Source organism: Sinohyriopsis cumingii, unplaced genomic scaffold, assembly GCF_028554795.1.
Source record: "Sinohyriopsis cumingii isolate HCF-2022 unplaced genomic scaffold, ASM2855479v2 utg000043l, whole genome shotgun sequence".
NCBI classification, from domain to species: Eukaryota; Metazoa; Mollusca; class Bivalvia; order Unionida; family Unionidae; genus Sinohyriopsis; species Sinohyriopsis cumingii.
The window spans coordinates 89,510-112,782 of NW_028315864.1; the positions used below are offsets into that span (position 1 = coordinate 89,510).

Here is a 23,273-nt window from a genome sequence, read left to right on the forward strand (position 1 = left end):
ATTTTAAGTAATCGCATGACATTGAGCTTTCTGAAAAGAGCGTCCTTTACGAGAAGCTTTCTTATCGCACATTTCGAAATATGCTTGCACAAAATCTACCGCTAATCACGTCAAAGGGCAACAGTGTTTACCTATAGACACTCATTTGTATCTCACAGCGACATTCCTTGCGTATTACCTTTCAAAGTTCAGAATACTTCATACCGGAGTAAACAACTACTTGGGCCATCTTATTTATATATTCCTTATTCAGTGTTTCATTAAGCTTATAAGCTATCAAATGGTAGAGTTTTCGAGAAAACTTATACATTGTCGAATCTGAAAGAAACGGACCAAATAAACTCATACCCAACCCATTTAATGTAACAGAGGCCATCCAAGGGGTTTTCAGTGAATAAGCTGTAGAATACTTTTCATGATCAAGCAATCCCAGGGGTTACATTGATGTTGAGAGATTAATCAACATATCGAATTTTCTCTGTCAAAAGGTCGAGTCAAAATATGAACTTTAATTGAAAAATTCGAATCCCATTATTACTAGGATATTGGGTATTTATCTTTCTAATAATAATAATAATAATAATAATAATAATAAATATCATCATCATCATCACAACATCCTGTGTCTTGAATATTTGTTTGTAGACACAGATTAAAATGTCGACCCAAACCATGTATTTCTTTAGTTCATTGCCGTTCATTTTTATTTACCAATGTTCTGGTCGTATTACATTCCGTCTCTCAATACATCCAGAACGTAGAGGATTAGTATTCAAATTATGGACTGTAACTAAACTAAAATATTTTCATTCAAGTAATATTTGATATAAATCCACATTAAACTATACATCCAGGAGACATTGTATATATATATATATATAGAGAGAGAGAGAGAGAGAGAGAGAGAGAGAGAGATAGACATATATATATATATATATATATATATATATATATATATATATATATAGAGAGAGAGAGAGAGAGAGAGACATATATATATATATATATATATATATATATATATATATATATATATATATATATATACATACATACATACATACATACATACATACATACATATCACGAGGCAGAATAGGACGACTTGTGTGACACTTGTCCAACTGAGATTAAAATATTCCAAGAACACTATCGTGCTAGTTTCACTTTTAATGCCATGATTAATGTAAATGTTATCAACTGCATCGTTCTAGAAAACCGTAATGACATGCCCTTCTGGGGCGACGCGACGTAAACCCAATCAATCAATCAATCACCTGCTCCAACAGATTTTGTCATTCATATCAAATGGTAACATTGCATTGGTTAATGTGGGAGGGGACAAAGATATCGTACGGTACTTACGCAAAAGCAACCTGCCAGTTTATCAGTTTAGACCGAGATAATATTGACATAATTTTCCAGAAGATTACGATACGTTTTGGTGAGTAATTCTTTATTGTTTGGTGTGATGTTTGGCTTTACGCAGTAGCAACTAGAAAGTGTAAATAACATGCCAAAATTATAACGTAGATGAATTAACCCGATGGCAATAACATCGTTGTAACCTCCTACTAGCTATAAAAGGATATATGTTTTAAACCTTCTGCTTTCTCAGTATCACATTGATGTAATTACTTCCCTCGTAAGCTTATACTATGATGCAGGTAAAAATATTTACTTATAATGTAAGTCTTTGCTAAGAATAATCCTTGAATTAACGGGGGACAAGTACTAATTTATTCTGGTGCCAAATACCATTTTACAGTACATGGAGGTGTATAAGGCGTACTTTGTCAGTGTGCTTCCTTTTCAAGTATTTTATTTTTTAGTTTACTGCTTAATGTTTATGTAAATTTTTCATTTATTTGTTCACTTCTAATTTGTTAAATTTTTCAAACATTAGAATGTGTCAAAAATAATTAATCATTTTAACCAGTCACCTTGCTTATGTGTCTTCACTTTTCCTTTCTTATATTCAAATATAATAGTATAAACATTCGAGATTCCATTATTTCTGTCTATTCTTTACTTATGAAGGACATTGATTTTATCGTTAAAGGGTTCAAGAAGATGCAAGCAATCATCTTTATTGCCGTTACCTCGGCTGTTTTGTGTTTAACGTCAGCAAAGGTAAATATATCATAAAGTTAGATCAATGATGAAACTTTTGTAGACTTGTGCAAAGCCGAAAGCTAATATAAAACAAAGATAATATCATAAAATAAACCTTTGTTTTGTCAGTAACTTAGGCAATTTTGTATCATAATATTACCTGCCAGCTGCATTGAATTGTACGGGTTGATCTTTTGTTTGAAGTATTGACAGATATCATTTATTAATTATTAAGTGTACACATCACTGATATAATTAAATAAACATACCCGACCCTGGCTAAAGTATATTCCAAAATGTCTGATATTAATAGGATCAGCAAATAGACTACTTACATTTGTATCAAGGGCTTTTACAGCCATATCTGACATCGACATTAAAAACAAATACCTTGACCGAACTATATATATATATATATATATATATATATATATATATATATATATATATATACTCCGCTCTGAGGAATTCATCAATGGGTGTGCCTAATTAAATCTGGAACAAAAGAGTATATATTATATAAACGTAAACGTTGAAGACCGAATAAAATTCTTTTTCATTCTAAGGAATCTGTGTTAAATGTACTAATAGATAATGTACGCAGACAATGAAAAAGCAAATTAGGTGGCGTAAAACTAAAGGGCATGAAATAAATTGTAAATGAATTTGAAGATGCATGTAAACGTGTATCAAATTATTCAGCCATGCTTTATGAAAAATGTCAGAATAAATGAAATAGAACCGATCATTATGGTAGAATAAGACGTTTTAATGATTAGTTTCAACATTGAGAAATATACATCACAGACATAAATACCTTTGTAAAATACTTGACTTTTGTCTAAATGCTAGACAAATTAACAGAGCACAAGATGCTATGATAAAGTGTAGATAACTTGATAAGCATACTGCCTGGCGAATACCCCATTTCTAAAATGTAAACACCAGCAGCTTCATATAAAAGCTCTTTATAATATTTATCGTGATTGTCAACGGAAGAGGATGTCATCTGCATCTGTGAAACGTGATACACACCTTGTTATTGCTATGCAGATTGTACGCCACTGGTACATGGACAGAGAGTGTCCAGTCCAAATGAAATACCAATGGCATACAAGTTCAGAGGCGAATTAGACAGTGCTGTGCAAATGAGAGGAATATTCCGCAGTAGCACGCGATATTGTCGAAGCAGGTATGTATTTGTTAGATAATAAAAAGGACCCAACACATTCCACATGGTTTACCATTTACCTCAAATAAACAACCACATGAAATTTAAACCAATAATTTACAGAAGCACAAATTGCATTCAGATAGGTTGCTATGCGTTGTGTAATATTGTAAACTTCGTGTTCGACAAATTAAGAAAGAAAACCCTTAAGAAGTGTTGTGTTTACATTCAAAGATTAGAAAGATTTACATATGTCAGAAAATTAACTGATCATAGGTAAAGTTGCATTCCATAATTTCTTATATGGCATGTATAGAAGTCCTAGACAGAATAATGTGACTTTAATTAAAAATGGTAACACTGCCCTGTTCTGAGAATCACTGTTTCATTATGAAACAGGCGAAAACATTATCCATATAAACAGGTAAAAACATATTCTGTAAAAAGAGCGATAAATATATTTCAGTCAGAAGAGATTTAATATTACACAGATATGTGAAAGAAGGGACAAAAACATCATTTATAGGGGAAGGTTTATGAATGTTATATGATAGTGTATTATAAAGCTGGTTGCGAAACATTAAGGACAATACAAAATTTATATAAAACAGAAGCAGTTTACATGTATGCAGTCCGATAATCAGAGGTGACAATGTTTCCTTTACGAAAATATGAGTACGTTTAAAAGATTTCATGAACTAGATATATCCCAATATATATTTTCTACTCGTCACCTACAGATTGGAGACATATCAAATGATGAACATTTAAACATGTAGATAATTGGTGATATACATGATCATTTTGTATATAATGAAACATCTTCTCCATAAAATAAAAAAAATCAGGAATTTCTTAATTTCTTTAAGAACAATTACAAAGACATGCAAAGAAAACTATTAAATACATTCGATAAAGCAAACCGTGAAAACTACTTTTACAAGATTGTGAGGTGAAAAATAATGGGAAAATGTTATGAATGAATAGCCTAACAGTAACAGGTCAAGTGATTTCACCATGTACATGATAGTAAAAATAATTACATGGGAAACTGACTGAGTAATCGTAGTGATAAAGCAATTCAATTGGCCTAATGATTTTGACACTTGTTACATTTTAGAAATGAGTATGGAGATTTCATTATATTTACATGAATATGTAAACGACTATCCAATGTCTTCAAAGACATAGAACCAGATGAACATGATCTACAATAATAACATACGAGGTTGATGAAATGATTACAAGGGTCAAAAAACGAACACTACCAAAGATTGTGCATGCAAGTCCAAAAAATAATAAATGAGAAGTACGTTATTCACAAAAGGTATCTGAAATGTTTTCACATAGGTATGTTTACAACTGAAAAGTACACAAAGTTGTTCTATGGCAGGGGTGCACAACCCCCATGCCGTGGGCCGGATCCGGCTCGCGAACTTGTTCTGCCCGGTTCTCAGGGCAAATTAAAACAACACAGAAATCTGGCCCGTGGACAGTAATTATATTAAAGAAATTAGTGTTTGCGGCCCTCGAGTCGTCTTAGCAAATGCAATCTGGCCCTTGGCTGAAAAAGGATGTGCACCCCTGTTCTATAGGAACATCCTTCTTTAAAATTCTACAGATAACTAAATATAAATTTGTAACAAAACTCTAACAATGATTTTGGGATATTTCTCAGATTGATTAATAGCAATGTGTTTGTTAGTAACAACAACAACAACAACAACAATAATAATAATAATAATAATAATAACAGGAAGGAAGAATAGCTAATATATTTACAGACGAAGGCGAACATGCAGTTATATGACACTAGCGACTTTGGGAAGGATAGCTTATGCTATTTACGAACAGTGAATATGAACGTTCTGGCACTTTTTAAATCAAAATTAGTTCTACTATTTACCCATTAACTGAGTTTGTGGGTTTTTGTCTAAATTGGATTGAATTTGGGGTCCACAAATAATACAGTGAAATCTCCAAAACAAATAAAACCATTTTTGACCAAACGAATTCAAATGGAAGATTACAAGGCACGCCTGTCTAATCACAAGAAAAAATCAAATTTGCCAGGAAATCATTTTATTCACATAAAACAATCATGACGTATATAGTATCAAAATTAATAAAGTAACATTCTTGCTGTGAGGCGACCAGTGTTTTGGAGTTAGCATCATCATTACATTACCTTACAATTTAGAACTTTAGACATTTTTAATGCTATATTTTAAATTATTATACGTCGTTTTATTCTTTAAAACGGGACTATTGAACATGTGCCAACATTCTCACTAATCTGGAGACATTGCACTGTTATCTAGAAACAAATGATGTTTCACATCTTCTGAATTATAAAGCATACATGAATTATTATGTGAACACCTACACCACGCGGCTCTGCTTACGAACATGTGTATGCCATGTAACATTTTATAAAACCTTGAAATCCTAATATATGACATTGTATTACATATATTACGCTTAGTCGGTCTAGCAATTTTAAGTTGTGAAATGATACCCTCGATACTACTTGATATACTGTATACAGAAACACAGCCACGCCACACATTCCCTCTTTCTGTAAGCAGTTTTGTTAGGACCTTTCAAGCTGTTATAACGTTGCAGACAGTCTTTACAGGTTTTATCACAAAGTACATCTCTCTCTCTCCCTCTCTCTCTCTCTCTCTCTCTCTCTCTCTCTCAATTACATTATATTTATATTTCATTCCAGACGCCTATTGGGGCAGATGATAGCTTAACATACGGTTAGTTATATTTATATTCATATTGTAAAGTTTATGATGAAAGTATTTAATTAAGAATTTTCAATAACGGCTATAAGCCTCAAAATCAGAAAGTCCCAATTAACTATTTATCATGCAAAAGACGTCGTTCTGTTATTCAAGTTCAGTTGATTAATGCAATGGCTGCCTTACGTGTAAATATGGAACATAATTGACGGAAGATGTCGATATTGCTATATCTAGAGACGGTACAACGTCCTGACGCGTAATCCGGTCTTATACTTGTAATCTCTGAACATCCCAATGGACATTGTTATGATGTTGAAGTTACGAAACTTGTAATACGATTTGTTTACTCGTTCTTATTTATTTATGTAGAGTGCACAAGTACGACAGTCATCATAACCGGGAAAAAAGCGACGAACTATGGATCAGTATTCGCATTAGGGACAAATGCCAATAACAAGAGTGAAGCATGCAATGTCAGCAGGACAACTCAGAATGACTCAGCAAAATTTGAAATAAATGGATGCGAAGTTGTAAGAGTTATATTTAAAACTATATTTGTATAATTTTTCGTTGCATTTTACGTAAGTCTTTCTCTTCCATCATCCGCTTGGCTCAGGCTCATGTTCTCATGAAAACTACGGTTAGCTTTATAATGTAAGCTCCATAGTATAAAAATGCCCTCCTTACTTTCTCACTGCGTGCAAACATAAGATATATGTTAAATGGCTCTCAAAAATGTCTCGAGATACTGATTTACATATCTGGATCTTGTCCAACTTAAAATGTAAAGAACATTTCGGACATTTACTAGGCAAAGGTGTTTCATCATCTATTTTTATAATACAGAGAGTCAGTCTTATTTATTCAGTTTATTAGGACAAACATCCAGCGTGTGAGTGTGTGTGATTTGGATCTTTAACGTAGCTTTAACAAAGTTTCAGTCATATTGCTACGATGTCTGCAGTGTGGCAGTTTATAGTGATGTCTAGCACTGGGGCATCACGCCTCAGACATGTAGCATGATGTCCCACCAGTCACATTATCCTGACACCAGGCCGACCAGTCCTAACACTAACCTCTTAATGCTGAGCGCCAAGCAAGGCAGCTGTTAATACCATTTTTGTAAGTCTTTGATACGACTCAGCCGGAGATCGAATCCACGACCTCCCGCATCCGAGGCGGACGCTGTAACCACTAAGCCACCGGAGCGGTCGACAAACATCCAGTGCATATATATATATATATATATATATATATATATATATATATATATATATATATATATATATATATATATATATATAGTTCATGCCCCTCTTCCCTCGACTAACATTGAACTTTAATATGTTTGGTTTCATAACTTCTGCTCGGCAAAGTTTTTCTTTTATAAGTAAATATTTAACATTAAAGGAAATTAACTCTCTAACCCTCAGAATATTTTGTCTTCAATGTGCAAGAATGTGATTTAAGATATGTGTTATCTCAATGTCGTCTGCCATGTTATAGATACGTATTTTATACATTTTGACCGCTATGCACCAGGCAAGAGTTATTTGTATGGTACGTTCCTTTTGTAGTGCGTCAATGGAGACCAAAACGTAGAATTATACTGAAATTGCTTTTCTAACAATAACCGCCCCACTTAATAATTACACCAATCTTGTTTGTTCGGAATAAGAATGCAATCAAAATTAGGCAGTTCCATATTCTGGCGGAAATGTCGTTGGTGCTCCAATTGGAAAAACTCGAACAACAATTACAACCGATTTATTTTAAACTCACGCGGTTAGGTGGGCTTTTAAAGATTTTCATATATGCCATCCGAAATGGCAAATTGTGCTTAAACCATGACAAACTGATACTTGACAAATAGATATATACATCCACGCCGAATTCTTTTTCATAGCTCTATAACACTAACATTGTATTATCCTTTTGTCTTCTAAAGTGTTCAGTTGTATAATGATTGGCCACGTATGAAATATCGTCGTTCATGCCATCTGCCTTATACTGTTTACGACTATCAGTGATGTAGTTTATATCCAACACATATAAGTCATAGTCACTTTACGCGGTAGAACATATATTTAAAAGAATAACGTTCACATTTGTCATAGTAAGCAAGTGTACAATCAGGGAAATAGATGCACATTGCAAATTAACCTTTAGGGGCCAAGTGAATGTGGCTTGGGCTGAGTCACATATGTATCTATCGATTCAGATCACTGTTATAGAGTTTAAATAGTCCTACATTAGGCACCGTTTGAAAACACAAATAGTTCCATAAAATATATCCAGGATCTAATAAAATGCATACAAATTTTGTGTGACTGGCCTCTTTGTTAAGCTCTGATTGGTAAGAAATAACATTTAGTATTGAGAAGTAAGGAAACCATGTTACTCTATCGTTATCTCTATATAACTGAAGGATTGTTACTTGTCAGCAGTTTAATGCCATGATTATGCTTTTTAAATCGGTAAATGTTTCTTCCAGACAAAACCTATCTCCGTAATAATGATGCAAGAAAGGCAGAACTGGACTCAACATGATATGGTCATTGGTGGTCAATCAACGGCAAAATATGAATTGCAGTGCAACGATGTTTACCTTGGTGGTGTGACCATGACCAAAACATTTAACCTGAGCAAAGTAGAGTAAGTTACGGTATCACCTTATAACCCATTCTAATTCTCAGCAATAAAATTCCAGCCCTAAATATGGGTTTACCAACCGCCCTACATTAATCATTAATTTGTAACATAATAGACTGTCATTAGAGATGCACAATAAACTATGGAACTTATTTATCACCGCCCTTCATTTGCTATTTCTAGGTTCAGTATAAGCTATTCTTCATTTGTCACAGTTCTAAAGCATTTCGAATATTTATCATTTACGAAACGGAAATATTTGTTTATAAATTGAAGAGCAATGTCTTTAATCTTACAGGTAATGTCATTCAAAGATACTGAATTTTAAGACTTTCTTTGGAAAAGTTATTGTCATAATTTTAAATGTGCTTAGCTTGATTTAATGTGTCTGATTTAATCATGTGGACATTACTTAAACTGTCTTTCATTAATATCTACAGACTACATCATATTACAGTCTTAACTGGATCAATTTCCATAGTGTTTGCGTCTTTTAACACAATAAGATAATGGCCCATACAGCATATACATGAGAACGAATGTAATGTGCTTATGTGCACGCTTTGTTAAAAATGCGTAATATACCCACTCCTTCAGGGTCAAATATTTCACTGTTACATACATACATACATACATACATACATACATACATACCCTGGCGCGATTCCCGCTATAAGTCATAAGTTTACCCCAAATTTCCAAAGACTTCCATACAACTTCAGTCGTAAAATAGAAAGCCCGACGTGTCCGTTCTATACATACATTTTACTCTAATCAATGCAAGACCACAGATTTCACAACCTGCCAAATATATATTAACCGCACATCTGCATGGTTTCTCTTCGTTAGGTTTCCTTACCGCCAGCAGTTCACGCCGTAGAAACTATACAACTGTCCCTCAGCACAGGGAACTATTTTAGTTACGCCACCTTAGGCAAGTCAATCCACGGTTTCCAAGCACATTTCGCCAGTACAACTGCATCGCATTTGCCACCATGGCGACATAAACGGTATCTGCTAAGACACGTCTTGTTGATTCCATTGTGTAATTTACAGGTTTCCTACCGTAAATACTGCCACTGCAGTCACATCACCAATGTACACTACTAGATTGTAATAGGGACTATGCTATTCCAGGGTCACTCATTCGATTTTGAACTGTATTCTCTACTACTGAAGCATGTCATCATGGAACCTCACTAACACTTCACTTCGTGACGTGTGTTCTTAGTAACTGGCTAATTATTTCGGGCTAAGGAATATCTCCATTACACCGAATTACAATAATCATACAAGTAATCACAACGAATTCTTTTAAATGTGGTGATATAACTAAATGCGCATACTCCAAAATTTATTACAATACATAGATGCATACATACATACATACATACATACATACATACATACATACATACATACATACATACATACATACATACATACATGCATGCATACATACATACATGGGGCCCCGAGTGGCCGAGTGGTCTAAAGCGCTCACCGTTCCGGATCACTGCCATCTCACCTCTGTCTGCGTGAGTTCGAGTCCAAGGCTCGGCTAGCGTGGGTACGTGGGAAAGCCTGCCAGTAGCTTCTCGTGGGTCGGTGGTTCTTCCCTGGGTTTTCCAGGGTTCTTCCTCCACCAGTTATACGGGCCGCCATGTATAGTCTATCCTGTGCTGAAAAATGGCGTTAAACCCTAGAACAACAAGAACAACAACATACATACATACATACATACATACATACATACATACATACATACATACTTTCCCTACAATGCCATTCTGTATCCATAACATAAAATTTCTAGCTTCTAACAAGTCCGACGGACATTACCCGGAACCAATCATCTTTCCACCAAATCCCATATGAAACTTCCGCGGCTTGTTTGCCAACCTTAATGACTAAATTCATATGGCTAAGTCCTGCAATCCCGGTGAATCGCACGGCATGCTAAACGTCTGTGCTTCAAAGACATGGCATCCTATCTTCACTGTTAGATTCCAGACATTCTATCCATTAAGCGGGCACTCGTAGATGCGTGATTAACGCTTGGCCAAATTCCTCTCATGGGTCTCCTCCATTCTTCCTTCCATTCACAGTCAGTTGCAACAGCATCGCCTGTTTAGTACCTCCAAACCACTGCACAATAACAGGTCTGACGTTGGTGTTACAGCTGCTTCCTGGAAACTTCAGCTGTCCTTTTGCATCTGCCTGCATATTTCCAATCAAGCGTTGTAGTTAAGATGTATATCGATTTAGTCTTTTGCCTTTGTGTTCCGCCGCATCTCACAAAGCTGATGATGATGAGCTTTCTTTTCACCTGATGTTTCTTCCTCCTGGCTATATCCATACTGGCAACAATTTCGGTAAGCACTTGGTCATGGTGCCAAAGATAATGACCGTCTATCAGAGCTACATTGCAGGATACAAGGATCACCCTTGCAATACCCCAGACCTTTCTAGACACACACTGATATGTGTAACTATTATAAGCAGTAAAGACCATAACAGTTATGGTTCACGAATACATGTACATGGTGTTGGACGTCGACTTTGCTGGATACAATGTCCTTCTTCACCACCCTTATTACAAACAATGCAATAGTTCACATACGTGAGCTACAAGACTTTAAAATCGTTGCACAATAGCTATTTTTGTAGGTATTACTGGTACATATTATTTTATATATCAAATTCTTAATGTGGAAAATTTAGGTTTGTATGTCTGATCGTACTTTTAGGGATATGAAAGCTGATACGGATCATCATCAACCTAGATTTACATTAAATATGACGATGCAGACCGCAGACCACAAAATAGTAAATGACACAGTGTTAATTGGAACCGATCTCCTGCTGGTCATAACCGGAACACGTACGTAAATATATAGCAACATTATAATGTCTTTTTTTTGGTTTACTGTTTGAGGTAATATCTTGTATAAAACTACAACCACAATTTGAAAAACCCAAGGCAAAGAGGAGGACTGGAAATTACATTTTCATACAAACTATTTTACTAACAGGCACAACACTATTCAACTGTTTTCCAGGAGTCGTTGTAGCCGATACGTCACTGTTCAAAAGGTCGTGTATTGTGCACGCTAATCGACTTAAAATAAACATTGGTTACATTTTAGTTATCAGAATTACTGTTACTTCTAACATTTATTAAACATTGCATTTTGTCTGACATATTCCAAATGTCGGTGATGAATATAAAGCTTATTACCTCTATATGACGGGACAAGTGTTTCTGCAATATGTGTTTGGTACGTAAATTTGATTATTTACTTTATGGTTTTGTGGAAATAAATCTACAAATTGCGTAGCAACTTAACATTTCATGAATTCATCAATCAATAGAAAGTAGCGTATGTATTTGTTCACTGAGTATAAGCAAAAAGCTGTCACATTAGTACCAGCGAGAGTATCAGTATCATTTGCATCGTCTGTGATGATGGTGTAGGTCGTTGTAGTGGCTGCAATTACTGTTCAAATAAATCATCTTTGGCAGGTATTTTATTAATACTTTCTCATTCTATTCTCGATCTTTTAAAGCTAAATAATAAACAAATGTTTCAAAAATGACATAGTGATGAAAAAGGTTTAAGACAATTGATTTTAAAACTTATTTTATTATGTTTTGAACTGGAAGCGAACAACCGGAATTTTTTCAAGTTTTAATTTTTTATCAAAGCTGAATTTTATCTTACAGTTGGATTCAGAATTTATACTCAGTCCTGCATTGCAAGAAGTTTTCCAAATCTCACAGGCCATGCAAAACATCTAATTACTAACGGGTAAGGTAAATTGAATCACTGAATATCAATATTTAGGAAATAAATCCGAAAGAAGTGCAGGAACTGTGTAACCAATGTACATTGAAACTGCATTTTTCAGATTTAAATTTGTTCTTGTGCGGGGTTTAAATTTTGTATAACAGTCTCTAATCTGACAAGACACAGAAGATTGAAAACATTTAACTTTACTGTACACATTTCTAACATCGTCTACAACCCCTCAAACCGTTATTTGTGCTCTGTGTATTTACAAAGATAATACAAGATACAGAATAAACGGGGACCCCGAGTGGCCTTGTGGTCTAAAGCGCTCACCGTTACGGATCACTGCCATCTCACCTCTGCCTGTGTGGGTTCGATTCTCGGGTTCGGATATGTGAGAAAGCTTGCAAGTAGCTTCTCGTGGGTCGGTGGCTCTTTCCGGGGTTTTTCTGGGTTAGTCCTCCACCATTAATACTGGCCGCCATGTATAGCCTATCGTGTGCTGAAAAATGGCCTTAAACCCTACAACAGAATAAACGCAGTCATACCTGAGTTTGCGACTACATGCAAACAAGAACCACCAAGGTATAAGGACCTTGTTCCGGTAGTCAAACTTACATATAAACATAAATGCGTATGTTTTATCAGTATATGGCGACCACCTGTTTAGAGACAGAAGAAAGATCAACTGCCACCGACGAATCCAGAGAGAGAGAGAGAGAGAGAGAGAGAGAGACGGAGAAACAGACAGAAGAGACAGACAGACTAACAGAGACACGGATAAAGAGACAAAGAGACAAATACAGGCAGAGAGATGTTATGTACATTATGTATTGTTGAACCCCTCACTTGCAGAAGGCACTTGGCAGATTTACAATTCTACTTTGTTAGAATAGAGTACTAATTCGTTTCTGCTTTATAGTCACATTTATCACTCAATATTCATTTGTATTATCGTCAAGCCCACACGTTTTCAAATCGTAAGTAACTCGGGGACATGACATTCAGTAAGGCCACCAAAAATGTTGGCATATTAAAGTCATTCATAAATGTTGTGCAATAAATAAGAGCTAAAGCTATTGAATATTTCACTTGCAATTTATTACACGTGTTGAAAGTTACCATACTCTTCTTTCATGCAGCATATGCTAAACAATATTATTTAACGCGTTTCATAATTGTGATAATAATATTGAAAATGTTCTTTTCAACAGAGTCGCTGACGATCCCATGATTATGACAAATTTCTCTAATCAAACAAAAAATACAATGGATAATGAAACTGACATCATTGAGGCCCATCTGTACGCATTCCATTTTCTGGAGAGTGATACTATATATGTTGAATGTACTGTTACAGTATGTCAAAATGATGACAGCAGTTGTCCTGCATTGTCAAGTAGCGTAAGTAAATCTTTCTTTATTAACCTATGAATTTCTTTCAGTAATACTTAGCAACAAAACGTTAACCTTAAACATATTGATTTTCTATTAAAGACAGTTTTATAATTCCTTGTTATCAGTGAGCGAAATTTAATCTGAAATATATAGATATATTTTGTGGTTGTCATAGAAAAGTTTTATTCAATCAAGCTTCCAGTGTTAATATTACCCTGCATTATAACATCTTGTTTATATGAATTATTTTACACTTCAAATGTTTAGGCAAGAATAGTGGTACATAGCAACTAAAATAGTATACTGGACCGAAATTTAAAGAGCATAGTTACAAGTACAATATTTATGATACAGATGCGCCGGTGCAGAGCTATACAATATATATATATATATATATATATATATATATATATATATATATATATATATATATATATATATATATATATATATATATATATATATATCTGTGTGTGTGTGTGTGTGTGTACGTTTCTTTTTCAAACTTTAGACCACCAAATTACCGGTTCATGCAGCCCTTGAGACAAGTACAGCAACAGCTTTAATAATAAAGCCAACATCAGCAACAGTAACACCAACATCAAAAAGAAGGAGGAAAAGAAACGTCGGCAACTCGGTACCACACAAACATACAGTACGGGCAACTCTAAGAGTTGTTAACAATAATGTCGTTATTGAAAATACTCCAGTTTCTTCCAGTGCCTCCAAAAGTAAGCTTGTTATGACTGATTATTATGTAATTAATTCTTTATACATGAATGTATCACCTTCTTGTCAAATTTCCATCATATTCAATAAATGTATCAATGGTAGTATTACTAATAATGACTAAATACATATTAAGAAGACAAAGGTCTGAATATCGAATTAACAATGCATAGCTGTAAAAATGTGACCTAGACTACAAGCTCAAACGCTTGAGCGAATATATTGCTGAACAATGTTTCTTAACTTCATAAAATTTGTTATATCTCTAAAGTTTACCCAAAGAAAATGGAGTGAACAGGTTCTTCACGTAATACATTGTCTTAGATTAAAACTGATTTAAAATTAACGGAACCCGTCAAGGAGTTCAAAAGCTATAAACAATATAATCGTACAATTCAGAAATCATGTCGGCATAAAGTTATTTCAGTATTGTACAAATCAGACACATCCTCCGTAACACAGGACCACCGTTAAAAAATAAAATATAGTACATACTAACATATAAGGAAAAGGTTATAATTAGTTCTTATAAAGAAAAGCGATCCAAAGATTTTGATCAAATTTGGCAGGAAGCCCTAAAATGAATAGAAATGCTGTAGATCTAAAGTCTAATAAATCTGCTATTACTAGATATACGAAAAATTGCAAGGAGCACAGAATAATAGTCTAACCGACTTTCGCCCTGTTTATACAGAAATCATCCTGACTTGAAAGTCTTTTAGTTTTGTACGTATGATTATATAATACACTATGCGAAGAGAGTGAAAAACACCACTCTGAAAGAACGTGTTTGTCACTATATATATATATATATATATATATATATATATATATATATATATATATATATATATATATATATATATACCATTACTGCCAGATGCATTGCTTGTTTCCTTAGACGTCACATCTTTGTATACTAAAATACCGCACAAAGAAGGGATAATACAGGCATAAGAGAGGCATGGGAAACTACTACTGTAGACAATCCACCCACACACATCCTAGTCCAACTCCTGGAGCTTGTCCTAAAACTCAATAATTTTGAATTTAATGAAGAAAACTACCTCCAAGTTAATGGAACCGCAATGAGTACAAGAATGGCCCCTTCGTATACTAGTATTTTAATGGGAAAATTGATGGGTCAACTTTTATCAGCGGTTGAACTTACACCATACCTGTGGGTACCCTTTATTGATGATATAGAAATGAAGTTGCAACATGGAAGATAAAGTCTGGATGATTTCATATCAAAGGCAAACAAATTCCATCCCTCGGTAAAATTCACGGCAGAAGTCTCCAACTCAAACCACGTTTTCCTGGACACAACAACCAGACTGGTAGAAAACAAACTCCATACAGACATCTATTCTAAACCAACCGACAAACACTACTATATCCTAGAAAGTCTGGATGATTTCATATCAAAGGTAAACAACTTCCATCCTTCATTAAAATTCACGACAGAAGTCTCCAACTGAGACCACGTTTTCCTGGACACAGCAACCAGACTGGTAGAAACAAACTCCATGTAGACATCTACTCAAAACCAACCGACAATCACCAGTATATCCTCCCAAGCAACTGTCATCCAAAACATTGCATTAGGAACATAACATATAGCCAGGCACTGAGGATACGCAGAATTTGCTCCGACGATGAAACTTTCCTAAAAAGGTCTGAAAAGCTATCTAAACATTTAATTTACCAAGGCTACGAAAAAGACCTGAATACAGAAGCAACCCAAAGGGCTAAACAAAACAAACCGCGATGACATACTGAAATATGGAAAGAAGGAAAAGGCTGATAGGATAACATTTATCCTGACCTACCATCCAGACAACCCCAAAGTAGGTAAGGTCATCGGGAAACACTGGTCCTGTCGTGGAATCGTCGGACGCACTAAAGTTAATCCTCCCTAACAAACATGTAGTAGCCTACCGGAGACCAGAAAACCTCAAGGGCATCCTAATCAGTGCGAAGCTAACACCAATCACTAATCAAGACCACCCTAGTCAATCTGGCCCCTGTGGCGATAAAAGGTGCAAAACCTTTGAACATATGATAGAGACCAGAACATTTTCTAACACAGTAAATAGAGAAAAACTAAACATACATAATCCTAACAAACCAGTCTTAACAGTGAATGTCATTTATCTCATCACATGTAAGATCTGTACCCGTCAGTGTGTCGGAGAAACTGAAAAGCTACACATAGATCTGATTGGATGACAAAGAAGCTGTACAGAAGCCCGGTCACAGAACATTTCTCATCCCTTGTCCTTACTTTCAGTGATATAACACTTATTGCAATTGGTCACAACCCGAAATGGAGTTCCCAAACCAGGAAAGAAAAGGAATCTTACTGGATACGCCGCCTTAGAACATGTTAACCAAGCGGTTTAAACCAAGAAGACTAGAAAATGACAACCATTAACAAATAAAATTATCTTTTGCTGCCGACATGTGTTCTTTTAATTAATTCTCTAAATTTGCTTAATAGCCTATAATGACTACTATAAAAATAAAATATCCGGGATATAATTTGCACTTAGATTAATTTACATAAAATAATAGATGTCGTTATGGCTCATCGATTTATAGGTCAATAAAAATATTTTCCACTATCAGCAACAAGTTGAAATAAACTACTTGAAACATAATACGGTTAAAGGTTTAATTAATGTAGAAACAGCCATATAAAGTTTTGCAAACATAACCTTTTCTCTGTTTAATTTTTTTTGTTTTTTGTTTTGTCTATGTTTTGTATTTGCCTTTGAAAAAGACTCGTTAAAGAGTCGAGAGTGCTCAGGCTACTTAGATACTAGCTTCCAACTGTTCGTTTTTTATGATATTTTTATGCTGAATGGAGATCACACTAAATGTATTTGTTGTTTTTTATTCCAGTTTCCAGTTTATGGACGGCATCAACGTTCATATGCTTAGCGCTTCAAGTCGCCAGACCATAAACGCAAAGAATCAACCAAATGATGAGGAGATTAATATATGCAGCATTTGCAAATTAATTATAATTGTGTGACTGATTATCAAATTTATCACGTGTTACCTCCCTTTTAATATGAGTGACAGTGTCAGTAGCAATAATGTTGTATTCATCTGAGAATCATTATATAGTGTGAAAGTCTTCACTAGAAGTGGTATCATTCGTTGTAATACTTGAAGCGGCGACTCAGTACATTGATTTATTGAGATCTGTTGGTCTAGCCTACCCAATAGTTTTTTTCCTGATTGAGTAAAGCAGTTCAAATAGACATGATACATATAATTCTCCTCTTCTTAAAATGAAAAACAGATTCACCAGGTTAGGAAATTGTATTCAACTTGAAACATGTTCATTGCGGAACATTAAGCATGAGAACAAGATGTTTGGTTCGAAGCCACATTATGTTATCTTTATATGACTTTGTTCTTTTCTGAGTTCATAATATTTTATACTGTCCAAATAAATGTTTATTACTTCGGCAATTAAACTTCATGATGCATATGCAAATATTTGTTTTCTTATACCATAAAAAGTACAGCAATTATATGTTCACATCACGCCATCTATAAATGAGTTTTGTGATGATCTACATGAAAATGCATCATGGATAATCACTACTCCACATGAAATGCATCATGGATGATCACTGGTCTACATGAACTGCATCATGGGTGATCACCCATATACATTATGTTTCCATACTAGTAAACTATACTATTTTTGACGACATTAAATCTAAAATTGATGACATGACATATTTGTATAGATATTTTAAAATTGAGAAAGTTAATGTCACAAATATTGATGTAAATTGCAGTGGATTGAGCAGTGAAAATAGCCTATGAACGTTTCTTTTTATTAATTAAATACAGTATTGTTTGCATTAGCTGATTTTACTTGTCTTGCTTATTTAACCTCTCCTAAGTATTCTATTTTTATTTAACTTGTTATTTTTATAACATGCTCAGCATACGAGTCTTGCTTTTGCTTATAAAAATGAAATAATAGTTTAAATTCTATAATATACATAATGATTCTCAAGTAGGCTGCTGACAATTAATTTCAGTCATTTATAGGAATACACACAACTTGAAATATAACCTGCTATCTGATTTCATCTTAATTGATATGATTAAAATAGTTTTATTTGATAGTAATGCCTTGTCAAATAACATCGTTTTGCAGGGGATGTTACCTAAAAAGAACGATGATTGCATATTGTCGTTCAGTAGTTTTAAGTGTGTTAGGAGCCTGCCATCATTGACTAAGAAATATGAAATCCATTTTGAGATATTTTATTGTAAAGGGACTGTTTGCGTATTTTGTAATAAAAGTTGATGTAGAAAGCTATATGTAACACTGTTAGCCTCTCGACTGTATATTTCCTCATTACCAGGTAGGAATATGGAAATAGTGAATACTATTGTTCAATATTCATTGAAATTATGCCTTTTATAGGTAATTTAATGCCTTTTGTAGGTAATTAAATACTTCAGAATGAATAAAAATGTTAATGCCTTTTGTAGGTAATTCAATACTTCAGAATGAATAAAAATGTTAATGCCTTTTGTAGGTAATTAAATACTTCAGAATGAATAAAAATGTTAATGCCTTTTGTAGGTAATTAAATACTTCAGAATGAATAAAAATGTTAATGACTTTTGTAGGTAATTAAATACTTCAGAATGAATAAAAATGTTAATGCCTTTTGTAGGTAATTAAATACTTCAGAATGAATAAAAATGTTAATGCCTTTTGTAGGTAATTAAATACTTCAGAATGAATAAAAATGTTAATGACTTTTGTAGGTAATTAAATACTTCAGAATGAATAAAAATGTTAATGCCTTTTGTAGGTAATTCAATACTTCAGAAAGAATAAAAACGTTAATGTCTTTTCAAGGATACTGCACATTCTGGCAGTTTTTATTGCTCATAGGAACCGCACATTCACTACACTTTACATTCTACCTAACATGAGACAAAAGTAAGCTAAATTGTACAAACCATCTTACCACTAGAACCTTCCTTCAGTTCACATTACAAATGTGTAACAAACACGAAGCTTGTGGCATTGTATGGTGTATTGAAGAGTATGCTGTTTTGTATGACTCTTTCTCTATTAAAATTCCATACAAATACGTAAACGGTGTCTTTAAATTTATCTTCAAATCGAATGGATAGCAATCTACGCACAAAAATCATCAAACCATGTTTCAGACGTGTATTAGGGACCGCATATTCTCGCTCATTCACTTGGCGAAATACATGATATTATTTAATGGATAGCCTCTCTCTCTCTCTCTCTCTCTCACACACACACACACACACACACACAAGTCAAAACACCTTACGTTCATTTACATTTATTATTATAAGAAATAATATCTCGGTGGTACTTAAAACATAATCAATATATATTGATAGACTGACGTGAAGGCCTACTACAATCAAAGTGAGGGGATGCAGGGTTCATTACACACGATGTTTGTGGTGATCCTCTACTGGTGAAGTAACCCAGCAAAGAGGTTATAGTTATGATATTCTAGTGGTTTATCAATGCCTTGTTTTTAATCTTTATCATTTAGCAAGACAAAATGTCACTCCCTAAGCCAGGCGATTTTATTTTTACCTATAGTGCCCCTAAGTGCACAATATCGGATTGACGGGCGCCATGAGTAGAGAGTCGCCATAAAATATTTGGGGGAGGGGGCCTGTTGGATAATAGGTGCCCATGGTCGGAGGTAGAGGGAAATGAAACAAACATCACAGTGCAGACAAACATCTATAGATAATCACAAAGAAACGTGCAAGCACCTGTCCTTGCAGGCTGAAACATATCTAATCGTAGGATGATTGACGATAGGTATATAGAGGATATCTACGTTCTTGAATAAATATCAGGACCTATTTAAAAGTCAAGTCGAAAACACTAGTGACAGTTCAGAATGTTCCCACTTAAGGAGTAAATTATTTCCGTATATCTACTTATAACACGTATATTTTCTTTTTAATTATATAAGTTGAAGGACAAAGTTTGCGTTAGACTTAAAAGCTACATTACTACTTCGATAAAAAGAAGTTCCTAACGTTTACATATATTTGGAGACAGAAATGTTTTACAATTTTAACTGTACTAATGCTGATGGACGTTTCGAGGGTTGATCTAGCCTATTCTTTCAAATTTGCAAATCCGTGCATACACTCATGTCTGCACACATCGGTGTACATTCTAGATACTTACCGGTATTTATTGTGGCTCTTGAGTTACGGTTTGTTGAGGAATCTTTTCGACAATCTACAAAGTATATGTCCGGAGCAAATCCTGTTTTTGACTAGTTTTAAATACGCGTGGAATAACTCAACTTGACATACTATAACCATTACGAATTTTGTGTTATTGTTGGAAAACGGGTTGAAATGAACTTTTTCTTGAGAAAGTGCGTTCAGCAACATGGAATTCCGAATTATTGTGATCTTTCTAGTGAAGTTGCAATGTTAGGTTTTCGGCGTCATTTGAAGTCGGACTTGATCAGAAAACATCTTCAGAGATTTTCATTGCTACATATGAATAATGTATGCCTCGCATAATATAAATGTTCAAAATTAGACGCATCCCGTCAACTAATTGAACTTTATCCCAAGATGTGTTCTTCATTTTATTGAATAAAATCACGTGTTTAACGTTCCCTGATATCAATAAAAATTTTGATAGAATTTGGATTAAATGGATAGTTGATAAATTTCATAAATATGGAATTACCGGAAAACTTCCATCATTGCTCGAAAGCTACTTATCAAATCTATGAAAGAGAGTTCCTTTGGAACTTCGGTAGCATCAGACTGTCATGTAACTGATAGGGTTGGCCAAAGTTCCGTCCTAGGTCTTTGCAAGTACTTTATCAGCGGTAGTAGTAACGTGGGATACCGTACGTACAATGGGAATTAGCATTAAAAACACCCCTGGGATCATATACGTACAATGGAAATTTAACATGGCGAAAAATCGTAGGTCAATATACGTACAAGGGGAATTAACATGGCGAAAAATCGTGGGTCAATATACGTACAAGGGGAATTTAACATGGGGAATAGAGTTTGGGCTTGTTTAGGGATAGGGGAATTGAATATGGGATTATTTTTTTTTTTAAATTTTTTTTAAAAAAGGGGTAGGCAATTGAAAAGTCATTCTCTTTTCGAGAAATATGGCTGGCCCTGAAAAGGGCCTTTGGGTTTATGTTAATGTTTTCATTAACATAAAGGGCGCCGCATTGGTCTTCTTCTTGTCCTTAGGCTGCGTCTCACTGTTGGCCCGTAAATCAGCACTCTTTTGAGGCATCCTTGTCTTTCGACGTAGATCCTACGTATCCAAAGACTGGTGTTTGTCCTGTGGACAACGGTCCACTTGGATCGGACATACATGAGCATGTCCGTCCTGAACATCATGGAAGACACAAGCGTAGAAGATTGCACATCGGTCCACATCTTGAAGCGACGAGAACAGGTGAATCAATGCAGTGAACTGCGCTTATTTATAGGTAGAGGTAGGATTGAAACGGATTGAGTTCATTCACCAATCCGAACACGCGTTACAAAATTCAGTCAGCCCGCATCCAATCCGAAGAGAGCAGTCTGTGACGTCACGTAGTCTATATAGATTCGCTAGCGCTTGTGTGCAGTCAATCCATGCGACAGTGATTGAACATGACGGAAACTCAGAAAACGATCCATTGGGGTGCACCAACAGGGGAGACTGTCCAAGGGAACCCGGACTTACTTTCAGAAGAGGTGAATTGGGATTTTGTGGATTTTCTCTCCTCGCAAGAATTTGTTCCGGAACCTTCGTTACCTTCTTCATTACCGCAAGTGGAGAATTTTAGACAGAGACAGAAAGAGGAATTGGAGAAATTTATGCAACGACAAAAGGAAGCGGAACAAGCTTTTCTCCTACAGCAACAGCAAGAAGAAGAGGTAAGAAAAAAACAACAGCAAGAAGAAGTAGCAGCAAAGAAACAAGAGGGTGAAAATCAAACGGTCACGGTACTGTTGGACATTTTAGCGGAGTTAAGAAGTCTGAAACAAATGTATCAGACTTCTTTATTACGACCGAAGAGAATACGACCTTCCCGAGCTAAACACGTTAACCCTGTGACTAAGCCTACCGTACCACCCTTAGTGATTTCAACCCAATCATCATCAGCAGCAACATTACGCAGTCCAGAAGTAGGCCTTGGCCGTGGCAAAGGCTTAAGGCAGTTAAAGTTGATTGCTTAAACTCACCCCTGCACCAAAATAAAAAGGCCCTTTTCAGGGCCGCCCACATTTCTCGAAAAAAGATAACCCTTCAATTTTGCCAATAACTCAAAAAAAAAAAAATAACCCACCCATTTTACCCTTATAGTACGTGTCTGTGTATGAGTGCGTGAGTGTAGCTTCTTATTTTAAAATCATAACTCAAAGACACTTACCTTGTATCATTAATTTATTCTTTTCTCCATTTTTTTACAATCCAATTCACAATTCACAACAGAACACTTTAATTAAAAGTTCATTGACTTCTTCTGTCTCCTTGTTTAGTCTCTCTGTTTTTTGAATTTTTTCACCATCGCACTCTTTTCCTCTTCTTCTTCTTCTTCCTCCTCGCTTTCTTCCCTTCTT

The 23,273-nt window shown here is 34.9% G+C and overlaps 1 protein-coding gene across 3 annotated transcripts in view; it reads left to right on the plus strand.

Annotated features, from left to right (window-relative positions):
* LOC149774978 (uncharacterized) overlaps nt 1–18,965 on the plus strand; it is a 30,854-nt gene extending 11,889 nt beyond the window's left edge. Inside the window, exons 1-10 of one of the 3 annotated variants that reach the window (XM_089944561.1) lie at nt 1,233–1,444; nt 2,063–2,133; nt 6,018–6,051; nt 6,409–6,569; nt 8,534–8,694; nt 11,442–11,575; nt 12,419–12,503; nt 13,700–13,889; nt 14,395–14,614; nt 17,520–18,965. In XM_089944561.1, coding sequence (XP_089800687.1) covers nt 1,309–1,444; nt 2,063–2,133; nt 6,018–6,051; nt 6,409–6,569; nt 8,534–8,694; nt 11,442–11,575; nt 12,419–12,503; nt 13,700–13,889; nt 14,395–14,614; nt 17,520–17,581 — 1,254 coding nt within the window. In that variant the 5' untranslated portion in view covers nt 1,233–1,308 and the 3' untranslated portion in view covers nt 17,582–18,965. Of the gene's footprint in view, nt 1–1,232; nt 1,445–2,062; nt 2,134–6,017; nt 6,052–6,408; nt 6,570–8,533; nt 8,695–11,441; nt 11,576–12,418; nt 12,504–13,699; nt 13,890–14,394; nt 14,615–17,519 lie in introns of those variants that run through there. The other 2 variants (XM_089944562.1, XM_089944564.1) reach the window with 2 other exon arrangements.
* The last annotated feature ends 4,308 nt before the right edge of the window (nt 18,966–23,273 follow it).